This window comes from Motacilla alba, chromosome 5, assembly GCF_015832195.1.
Source record: "Motacilla alba alba isolate MOTALB_02 chromosome 5, Motacilla_alba_V1.0_pri, whole genome shotgun sequence".
Lineage (NCBI taxonomy): Eukaryota > Metazoa > Chordata > Aves > Passeriformes > Motacillidae > Motacilla > Motacilla alba.
The window spans coordinates 38,230,732-38,243,028 of record NC_052020.1 but is presented as its reverse complement, the minus strand read 5'-3'; the positions used below and the strand labels follow the sequence as shown (position 1 = coordinate 38,243,028).

The window sequence follows — 12,297 nt, the reverse complement described above, 5'->3', positions numbered from 1 at the left end:
ATGCAGGAAAAGGGTGTTGTATACAAATGAAGCATCTGCATGTCCAAGAATTAGAAATTACTTACTGTCTGAGCAATACCTGATGAGTGATATCAGAAACTCATCCTGTTCAGTTTATCCAAAAGAAGATGATTGGTAATCTGTTCATGGTCTCCAGATACCAAAATGGGGAAGGATTTGGGGTAGTAAATTGCTCTTTGAGTTTTCAGGAAAAGGAAGCATAATGAGACCCATGGGTCTGAAGCTGAAGGAGGACAAATTAGAAAAAAAGTTCAACAGATCATCTGTGGAGTCCTTCATCATGGATCTGTAATTCCCCACACATGTGTAGTTCCATCTGAAGGCCTGGGACTTTACTTTAGGTGTAACAAACCAAGGACTGCTGGACTTGATGTGGTTGTGGTTGATATCCAGCTTTCCTAGGGCAAGTGCAGCAGGAAAGCATGAGTAAGTCAAAAATGAGGAGCCTGCCATCTGCTTTTTTGTATGTTGATTCTATAGGGCTTCTCACATTTATGATGTGTAATAGCTTTTCAAGCTTTTAAAAGCTTTTTCTTTGGGTTGAAATATGCTACATGCACATATTATAATCACCATAAATTGACATGGCAGCTAGCTAGATACCTGTGCTGTATATCAATCATTTAGGTAAAAGAGTAACTGAATAGGAACTAAAGACATAACTTACAGGTTTTGCAAGTGGGGGGTGGGGCAGAAGGAGGGAACAGGACATGCCTATGACAGGTGGTGGTATATCTCCTACACATCCTGGGTCAAGAGGGTAATATGTGGTTCAGCCTGCCAGACCTCAGCTTGCTTTACTACTAGTGGAAAGCAATAGTCATAGCACCGAGCCAGACACCAGCAGCAGGTGGTTTTGGAAGAGCTCTTAGAGGATAAAATGTCAATAGCACTGAAAAAACCAGACTTTTAATGAGATAGTAGGTAGCAGGTCACTCAAGACCAATAGTTGGCTCTACAGGAAATGAGGCTGTGGGAGGGTGAAGTTCTGGAGAAAGCACCTCATAACATGCAAAGCTGGTCATTTGCAGACCAGATTTCAATGAATGGAAAATTACAAGGATAATGCCATTACTGGAAAACAGTCTGGATTGTTACAACAGGCAGCTGTGGATTTGCTATGTAGAAATGGATTTGCTATTGAGAAAAGTCTTGTGGGATTTCAAAAAAACACCCACTGATGAAGTACATTTTCTTTAGGCATAAGTAGTTCAGATTTATAAGAGTCTTACTCTAGTGGATGTTAGAGCTTTGGGAAATAAAATTATCCTCAGCAGACAGGTAAAATGTGGAGCAAGGCTGGCATTTAACTGCTTGAAAAGCAATGGAGCTGAGCTTCTCCATTATGTGATCAAAGAAGAGCAAAACTGCAAACCCTCCTGACCTTCATTGCAGTATGTGCTATGGTGGTTGTTGTTGTACTCAAAGGTTTGGTGCTGCAGCTGTGCAGATATGAGCAGTCCCTCTCACCGTCCACACATATCCCTCTGCACTGGCAGCACAGCCCTTAGTCAAGCCTTTGCTTAACACATTGCAGAGTGAGCTTGTGCATCTTTGTCCATGCTTCTCCTGCACTTCAGGCTCTCAGGAGCAGAGTAAACTGCAGTCCCAAAATACTACAAACGGGTGCAGTTAGTCCCATATGCAGTGCCTTTGGGACAGAAGGTGTGAGCAAGCCCTGTTCTGTGCAAAAGGCCAGGCAGACAGTTATCTCTGAAGAGCAAATTCCTGAGGCAAATTTCACTCAGGATGCATCTATAGTGGCATTTTCTTTATGTTGAGGGTGTATTTTAAAAGCCATTCTCCCATCTGGCTTCACTTTCTATGCTTTGGTTCGTGTCCCAGAGCAGTCTCAATGCACTCAGGATCCCACACAAAACTGAGATGTGGTTCTACTGCCTTCCACCAGGCAGCCCAACCCAGGGATTTCTGTGGAGCCAGCTCCAAAGGTACAGCAGTTGGCTGTGGGGGCCACATGCCACCTTTTAGCTCTAGGGGTCTGCTTCTCCTGCACTGCCTGACCTGGTAATCCAGACTTAGTCTCAGCTCTTCCAGCAGAGGTGCAGCTGCCAGCTGAGCACAGCCCTGGTTCATGCATCTGCGATAGGTTCCTCACTCTAGCAAGGATGTACAGAAACACTGAAAGTAGTCCAACAAGCAGATTCTGTGAATGACTTAGGCTGAGATTTGATTGCCTGTGTAAATCAGAGATGACATCGGGCACAGTCAAGCCTTGGTTGTGGGCAAGCCTGGGTATGGTATTAAAGACTGGCTCTGTGGAAATGCAGGCCAGTGGTTCCCTGTCTGCTGGGACCACACAGCCAGACAGAATCTCAAGTCCCTACAAAGTTTTGCAAAGCATGGTCACCTCTACCTTTCCTCCCTCCTTTTCTGTCCTGACCTCTCTTTCCCTTTGCCCGCTTGACCGTCACGTACAGCACCACCCCTCCTGGCCACAGCTGGGCTGATCAATACTTATCTGGCTGCCTTTCATGGGGACCTGTTGAATTACAGAAAAACATTAGAATAGGAGATGTCTGGGCCCAAGCGGTGAGATGGCCCAAAGGCCCAAATGAGGATCTCTATCTTGGCAGTGTGTGTGTGTGCACCAGGCAAGGAATCCTGCACCCATGGGTCATCTAGCCAGCAGAAGAGACATCACCGCCTTTATTGTGCTGCTGCTGCAACTCAGTTCCTGCACACAACACAGCTGTCCCCACAGCATGTTCCCCTTGAGGGAACAGTCTGGCCCTAAGACCACACTGACCTTTCTGAACTGCACTCCCCATGACAGATCCCCTAGAAATCCATTCATTTTCACAGGTATCTTCAGATGCCCTGAAACTCCACAGGGTCCTCTTTATCTCCAAGGGAGCCACTCTCCCTTCTGCACAGCTGAACATTGCTGCAATTCACAAGAGCAAAAACCCCAAGTAAATTAGGATGATACAATTCAGTTTTGTTGACTCTCCAGAATAGTCCATGGAAGAGGTACACAGTTCCAGACATTTTTCTAGATTTTTGGCACAGCAGCCAAATATGAGCTCCTAAAGAAGTCCAACAGGGATACTATTTTTGTTAAAGACTACAAGATTCCTTTTGTATATATAAAATTTGTTGCCAAAATGACTTTATAGATTGTCTTAAAGCAACTACTGTGCAAATAAATGACACAAGTGACACCAAATGACAACTTTGCTATAGATAGGGCCCTTGCTTTTATTCATAGAGTGGCAACCGATTATATTGGATAGCTGAGAATGAATCCCTGAGAGGTGTAAATTAGCAAGGACTAGATCTTCCAGACATTCCTAGTGGTCATCAGCCTGGTCCACTGAAAAGGCTGCAGCCCTCAAGCTGTTTGCCACTGCCTTCCTAAACAAAGCTTTCCCATCTGGCCAGTCATGTAGCCAAATGCTCATCTAGGCACTTCTGCTAACTTAGGGGCAAAATACTATTAAATTTTCTTTTGAATGTGTTCTGAAAATTATTGATGAAAATTGTAGAAGGGTTCAGGTTAAATGTAACTCAATATTTAGTATTTTAATACAACTTTTTTGTGTCCCGTCTATATCAAAAAAACCTCAGCAACAGGACAACAGAAGTAGAGGGGACACTGGTGATTTTCATACTGATTATCTTCTGACCAAAACAGATAAGTGTTAATTAGAAATGTTTTATTTGAAATTTAGAACCAAGGGAGCTTGTTCCATCAAACACAAATTTAGTGAAAAAAATGAAAACAACCAAATTTCAAATAATTTCCTAGGCTTTTGCTGACATACCAACTTTAACCTTATTGAGACATCTACTTTCAAATATTAAACAGCTGTGTCTTGCTTTGACTTCTGTGAAGTTTTAAAACTCCATATGTAAGCATAGCAAAGTATTTCTGTCACTCATTTTAACTTTTTCTCCTCTTCTATGTCTGAAGCAGGTAAACCTTCCACACATGCATATTTGGATTTCACCCAATTATTTTTGGTGTACTGCTCAAAATTTAATTATTATCTTGTACTTCAAACACTGGTAGATTGCTAGGGGTGAGGGAAAAAGTCCTCTGTCTAAAGTGGAAGACACAAATCCCTATTAATTTTATATACCCTATTAAAGTACCAAATGGGATGATTTTAGTGCTATGAGCATGTATTGATGAAGACCATACTACTTGTTATTTTATATCTACTAAAAAAAAGAATGAATTAACTTTTTGATTTTACTTAGACATATGTGAAATCTTGATTCTGAAGAGTACATCTAAATTGATAGCTACATCCACTTAGACATACATCCACTCCAGTAGCCTCATTTCTCATAGATTGATTTTTGAGATGTTTATCTCCTTGATCATAAAACCTGTGAAATAGGGGCACCACATCAGCGAGTCAAATAATCATGACCAAAGTCCTGTGGCTTCAGACGATAAATTAGAGTACTACCAAAGTAGCTTTTAATTTTTGCATCTTAATGTTTTGATTTTTCTAATAAGTTTGTTACTGAAATCAGTTTTGTTAATACTTATTCATGAACAAATAAAACTATTTCCATCCTTTGAATTCTTTGTGAAACCACTATATTTTTAAACAGTGTGTGAAATGTAGCCTGCATATTCATGTGAGAGTATCAATCATCACAAATTTATGTCATGTATTCTGCAAGGGCAATCCTAACCTTTTTATGCCCACTGGGAAGCAGTTGTGACCAATTCTATTGGTTATATTGCTGTTTTACCATATGAAAATGGATCTGCATCTATCATGTTCAGAAGCTGTTCAAACCATGATGAACTTCTGTCAATGTGGCACTGCATGGACCTTTGGCCCGAGGTCACCATGAGGGAACGTGCCCAGCTCCCCCTGATGACATTTTCTCAGAAAGGAGTGTGACCCTCTGCAGCTGGCAACTGCCTGGGCAACATGCCAGAGCACGAACACAACGGTAACGGTGCGCTCGGCACTCCTCAACAGGGATTGGCAGGATTTTGAACAAAATATGGTGATTTCAATGAATAAATTCTCAACTTTTTACATTTCAGTACAAATTTCAGGTTAAAACATCAAAGAAAATAAAAGTGGTGTTCTTTTGGAGGCTGGGTTTTTTGGGTTTTGTGGGGTTTCTTTTGTTTCATTTTCAATTGGACTAAACATTGCCCCTGCTCCTCCTTTCTGACAAAGGAAGGAAAAGAAAAACAATTCCAAGTCAAAGACTGTTTTTCCTTTTCCTCAAGCTGTTCTATTTCATAGCTTTTCAGTCTATTTTCTTTATTGCCTCGCTTTGCACTCACCAGCAAAGTTAGTACTTACTCATCACAGTACATAATAGGACTAAGAGAAAAGCACTGCAGGACTTGGTCCCACTATTACTGTGTTCCATTAATTTTATAATGAAGTCTTGGCTACCAACATAAAATCCTAAATTCTGAAAATACTTCTGGCTTTGTATTTCTGACATTTAGTTGAATAGAGTTTATCAGGTCCATGTTACCTTAAAATTGATTTTTAATGACAATATTTTATAATTAACAATAAAAAAACCACACTCTGTACCCAACTTCTTTTGTAGACTATTTTAATAAAGGGATTATAAAATACAAAAGAGAGGGAGACAGGTAACCTGAGATGCAATTTTGGAATGCAAACTTTTAGTTCAAATGTGCAAGCTCAAACTTAACAAATGTTTAAAATATTTGAGTTTGTCAAATGGTGCCAAAATAAACCATGTCTTTTCTAAAGACTACATATTTAGCTAGGCACTGGCAATGTAAATCTTTCAACCATTTCAAGTATTTGTTTAAAAGCCTCCCAGAACACGTGGGCTCCCAACAAAACTGAAGAATGAAATGTTTAGAACACTGAAGCCCAACAGCTGACTTATAATCGACCTAATATGAGAACACTACTTTGTCTTTTTGAACTTGTGAATACATTTTATTTACCAATGCATGAGAAGAACAAACAGAGAAAGTCCAGTTGTGCAGACCCGATGTGAAATGTTACAGTGATAAGAGTCAGCCCGTGTAAAGCTGCGATCGCAGCAGGAGAAACTGCCCAGCAGTGATTTCATGTGCCTCACAGCTGATTCTTGCATGGAGGAAAATCTTCAGCAGTAGAAGTTAAGAAGAAGAAAACCCATCAAAACCAACAGTCTTATTCTAATTGAAAGAAATAAAGGCACAGAGAAATCCTGACATTTGGATGGCAAGTTCATTTGTGTAGATGGTTTAAAGATGTTACAACACCTGCTAAGACTATATATAAAGGTAATCTTGTAAAATGTTCCTGAATTGGAATAAACAAATAAATAAATAAATGTGTACCTGACAACATACTGACATCACCAAACAATTTCAATATGATAGCTTATTTATAAAAACAGTTTTAATATTCCTTAATATTAATGATTAACTAATGAATTTTACTTTGCCATGAATGTATTCAAAGAAGAACCAAACAGAATTCAGCTACAGTACTCCACTAAGAAGACTGAGCTGGCTTTAAACTTTTCAGTATCAGCAGTTTTCCCAACACTAGTAGAGAAAGCCATGCCACCAGTTTTCAGCTGCGGGCTGCATGAAAAATAGTACTAAAAGACTAAAGGGCCACAGTTCTTTTCTGTTAAAGTTGATTTGTCACAATATTGTTAATTAGTGAGGGCTTAGGGAAGGCTTACTAGGAATATAATTACAGTGCTGAAAAGCATTAATAATGCTCTTATCCCGAGCCAACATGATGCTATTTACATATTTTACCCTGGCATATACCAGAAATGGCTCCCAACATGTAATGCACTGCAGGATCATCAAGAGAAAGACACCAAATCTCACAGGGGAAGAACATTTCTGAGTATCTCTGTTCTATTCAAGACAGCAGGGAACCTAATTTGACCAGTAATTACAACTGTCACCATAAGACTCACCTATGGCGAGCCACCTTTCATCATGAACTGTTTTTCCATCAGGAGGGAAATGAATTGCTACTCCTGGTACATAATCGGATGCAATCTCATCTTTCTCACATATATTAGGACAGAAGCGACAATTGCATTTGTCTGTTGTGTGGGAGCAGGCTTCTTTCCACTTTCAGAGCTCTGCACAGGCATCAATCAGTTCTCAATGAATAAACCATATGATAAGGCCGTTAACCCATGCTGTCGTTATCGCCTCTTTCTACTGACCAGAGCAGATTTCCTGCCCTCATTACACCGAAAGGCTAAAGTTAGGCTGGGCTCAACAGGACCAGAAGTTCTGCTGAGGGCACTAAAGGCTGGGCCTCTCCTACCAGACCTATGTGATTTATGCTGCTCACTTCAGCAGGTGAAGAAGTGAAAGTGTTTTGACATTAACCACATAGATACTTTTGCAAACACCCTGGAGGAGCCCAGGAACCTCTTCAGGGACTGCATACCTTTAACGACAGTCACTAAGGAATTTGCCAAAGACCACACACTGGGTTGTTAGTAAGGAAGAGGGAGAACTCAACTGGTTTTGAATCTTTCTACTCTCAATATAGTAAATTTCCCATGGTCCTTTCCAAAGAATAAAAACATTTCCAGCTGAATTTTAAAAATCAACACATCTGATTTAATTACAAATAAAATTTATCCATACATTTATCCATATTTTGCATTTATGACAAAACACCCTAACCTAAATTATCACTGAATTCCAGGCTGCTTGGTGCAATACAAAAGACAGAATCAAGAACTATTTTTTCACCTTGGGCATAATGTGTCAAAAGGAAAATTATGGAGCAAAACTATAAATTAATTTTACCAAATCAAGTATTACCTGCAATCAGACGTATCTGACACCAAGCCTGCTAGATGGCTTTTGCATGGCCCATCCTACTTTTCCAAACAAAGCCAATGGACACAAGAGGCTGGAGGTCAAACAGTCTGGCTGTAGGAAGCCTGCATTCACAAGATTATTCACTTGGACACAGAAATACTTGGGGAAAGGTGAGGAGCTCTTGACACTCCAAGGGGAAGGAGGAACTTTGCACATTCATGCATAGAGCACAAGCCCTGATTTACTAAACTTGCATTTTCAAAGTAGCAAACAACTTCCTCATACAAGCTACCAAGCAATAACTAATACTTTTACACTGAAAAATGTTTCATTCTCACAGTGAAGGAAAAGCTACCTTATTGTCCTACAGGGATCTTTGTCCCAGAGGCCGTGTTTAACTTAACTAAGAAATCACCTTGAAGAGAGGGTTAATTTGGAGATGGCAGTATTTCATATCACCATATTCAGCTAGGAGATGCTGATGATACTTTGCTATTGTGAGTATTAAAGAGGAGCTGTGAGAATAGATGGAATAAGAGCTCACGGTCACCAGGGAATGCTAAAACAACAGGTGACATTCAGTACCCATAAATGCTGTGTTAATCAGAAAACAATCAGTTAATCAGTTCTGTCTTCATGCAGGCTACAATGAACTCTGAGCTGAACATTACAACTGAAGAAGGAGACCTAGAATAGTAATTTTACTACAGAAATATTAATACCAATAAATAATATGTCATAAAGCAAGTCCAATGCTAAAAATGGTTACAAATAGCACAGAGAATAAAATAGACAACATCATTACGACAACCATTAAAGTCACATTTTGTCTACATCTTGAACACTAGGCACAAACTGTGTTGCATCTAGAGCTAAAAAAAAAACCCCAGATTAGTATGAAAAGGCCAATTAAAAACATAGGACAGATCCTTATCCTTTAAATGAGACTAGGGATTCTCTCTGGAAAAGTGGGGGAAATTATGCCAAATATGTAAAATCACATGGGACATGGAAATATGAACAGGGAATGGTTCCTCACCATTTCTCTCCTACAAAAACTAGATGATAGCAAATGAATAGAGCAGGTTCATAAGAGAAAAGGAAGTATTTTTTCACTCAATGCATCATTAACTGCATAAGACCTTGTGAAAGGAACAAGTAGATACAAACAATTTAAATGGATTAAAAAACATGTCATGAAAAAATGCTGCTAAATACAAAGACACCACCTCTGGCTTAGAAAGCCTTCAACTAACAAATTACTGGGACACCAGTTGGGAGAGTGGTCACTAGAGCTGGCCTGACTTTATACCCTTTCCTGGGCATCTTCTATTTGTTATTGCCAAAGGTAGTCTTTGGGCTTTGGTCTTCACTACCTCCTTACAGCAGGAATGGTTCAATAGCACTGACTGCTCAGGAGATCTTGCCATCCACTCTGTGCACAGATCTCAGTGAGGACAGCAGGACAAATAGCTGTTGAGTCACCCAAAGAGCTGAACAGCAACACACAGGAGATGGTGAAGGGGCTGGAATCTGGGGGGTGGCAATCCTCTGGTTTGAAAGCATTAAAATTTCTTCCCACTGAATAGGTGTGGGGGAGAGGCTCCAGACTCACTGGCTATCTTAGGATTGACCAAAGGTCAAAAAGGAGCACTTCAGAAGTTTCTAGAAGTGACTTGGGTAAATGTGGCTTGGAGGGATGCTACTTATCTCCCTGCAAGAGGTTTGGTCAACTGAAACTAGGAGGGGCTTAGGTCTGCAGTTGAAGAAGGTTTAACATTTAAGTGTTTGAAAGAAAAAACAAGACATTAAAATGCCTCTCTCTACACCTAAAATTAAAATTTCATTTTCTCCAGATAGACTGCACTATCACAACATCTGAACAAGCAAACATTAAGAGGTAAAACCATGTAACAACATTAAACACAAAGCAAAGCAGATATGTGAAAGCCTCAGGAGCTACATCCACCTTGTCTGAGTTGGCTGGTCCTGAGGAGACACTAAAGCCCAGCTGGCTGCTGAGATTCTTTATTGAATTTGGGATTCCCAGAGATTACAGCTGCTTTCTTGTGCAGGATTATATGAGTACTGGCCTGACTGTTCATACAGGGAGATGGCTGGGTCACAAACATAACTCAACTGTAATGTATCTTAGAGTCTATAATGTCAGTGTACCCCAAATTTTCCCCCTCAGCCCTCAGTTTCTCCCCTCCCTGTAGGATTCTGTGCTTCAGCCTTTAAGTCCTAAGGCACCTCATGAGTCCAAAAAGCTGAGGATTGACAGTTTAGCCTCAAACCCAACCTGGATGGTACTACTGCACACGCAGGGCAATCAAGAGTTTTGTAGGAATGGGATGAGAAGAGGCAAACACTGTAAAGGTGAATTTTTATTTTATAAGGTGCTTTCTGAAATCCGAAAGCTTTTCCCTCATTTAAAAGCACAGAGGAGTGACTAAAAACAATGCAGGAAACTTTCTCCACTGTCTGAGATACTGTACAATGTCACAAGGCTTTCAGGTTGCAATTTTTTAAGCTGTACTTCCAGTGAAATCTAAATGCAAATTTATTTTAAGGTACACTGAAAATGCCATGTACTAGAAGAAGCTATTCAACTGTTGTATAAAGGTATACATTTATCCTGCCCTTTGATGTAGCCACAGTTACTACCTGCAATTCAATGGGCTGTGAGTAAGGAGGAAAAAATACCCACTATACCAGCCAGAGATATGTCTTGAATGCCAACCTACTTTATCAATTAATATATTTACCATACAAATACTGGACTATTTGCAGCCTCACAAATAAAATAAGGGATTTAAATCTTGAAATTGCTTTGCAGCATTTTGAACCTGAAGTCTGCAGTATTCAAAAAAATGACCATGCTGTGCCTTGCAGCAGACTATAGTCTTAACACCGAGAGGACAGACTGTTAAAATAAGCATCTACATAATTTTTCACAATACACCATGCGACAATACATTTGGTTAAAAACAAACACATGTTTGCAGTGAAACATTTTAACAAATCACAGAACTCAGCAGCAAAGTAGTTAAACATTTATGATTTGATTTTATCTCAGCTTGGAATGTCGCTGGAGTGTCCCACTTCTAACAACTGTTTGCTAAGTTAAGGCTTCAGTGTTTACACAGTGCTGAATGAAGCAGCCTGGTCACCAGATGTGAAAGCTTCCTTAGACTACAGCTTTCAATCAGATCACGGTCCTAATGGTCCCTGCTCCAACCTTCTTCCTCAGGACGTCCACCAGCCTTTCCAACCTGAGAGGGGGCAGGGAAGAGGGAGAGGAGAGAAAAAAAAAGGAAGCTAATGTTAGGAATGTTCTGGCTGAAAGAGACAGTGTTTGCACTGAACCAAGCTGTCCTGGTGGTGGTCATGCTCAGAAACAAAGCACTACTGTAAAAGACAGACATTAAGGGAAAATGCAGACAACTTGCAAAAAACTTTTTAACCTACAACCCAACCCATCTGCAGTCAGTGATATATATCAACTCACTTTTCCTTTGTAGTGCATGGAGTATCTGAGGTCCCTGTATGGTATTAACACAAAATCCTGTGCAGCAATCCTGTGGTACAATACACACTTTGGTGTAAGCAGGACAATTAATTTTTTATACTTTTAAAAATATGAGCTGTCCATGGCTCTTGTTAAATGTAGCACTTAACTATTGTTTCCCCTTAAGTAATATCTTGCCCATTATCCAACAGATACTTTTACTGTCCAGTTTATAAATTTATGTCTAAAAGTCGATGTGTTTTATGTAAAAACTTTCTCAAAATACTCAACAAGCCAAGTTTCTGAGGATGTGGATGATGATATTTTGAAGGTGGCCTGCGTGATTCTTGTGTCAATACAACTACAAAAAAATTAACAGTCTAAGTGAATAGGACAGAGAGCTGCCCAATCCTCTTAGCTTTAAGGCACAGGCACTATAAACATGTTCAATCTCACTGGCTTAATTTGATCTTTCTTTGGTTAAAGTATGTAGACAAATGCAAAGGACTAAATTTGTATCTACACACATTTATTTTCAGCATTCCAGAAATCATGTATTCAAGCTGTTCCTTCAATTTGTTTGTATTTTATGGTATCCTTCAATGAAAACTCTCTCACAAATAAACTATCTGTATAAAAGCAGACACTGTGTGTAACAGAACACTTTCAGACCCATGTCCAGAATATTATACACAGAGCTTCCACAATGGATAAACAGAGTTGTAGGTTCAAATAGCTGTATTCATTGTTACAAACTTGACCATTTTTCTCTTATCTTGAAAGACAATTAAAAAATTATTATACAACATGAGAAACGCAGATAGGAAATAAAAATAACACAGCTTTATCAAAATTGCAAAATTCATTTTATCTCATGAATGCATTAGTAACTTCAGTGCACGTAAACTAGTCAACATGGATTTATTGCCACAAGTCATGACTAATGTGCTTGGTACGTATTGAAACACTCTTGTTTTCC

The 12,297-nt window shown here is 39.6% G+C and overlaps 1 protein-coding gene across 7 annotated transcripts in view; it reads right to left on the bottom strand.

Annotated features, from left to right (window-relative positions):
- Nucleotides 1-5,574: 5,574 nt before the first annotated feature.
- MIPOL1 (mirror-image polydactyly 1) overlaps nucleotides 5,575-12,297 on the bottom strand; it is a 186,719-nt gene continuing 179,996 nt past the window's right edge. For all 7 annotated transcript variants that reach the window (XM_038137478.1, XM_038137483.1, XM_038137480.1 and 4 more), the window contains one exon: nucleotides 5,575-11,082. In XM_038137478.1, the coding sequence (XP_037993406.1) occupies nucleotides 11,016-11,082 (67 nt within the window). In that variant the 3' untranslated portion in view covers nucleotides 5,575-11,015. The remainder of the gene's footprint in view (nucleotides 11,083-12,297) is intronic.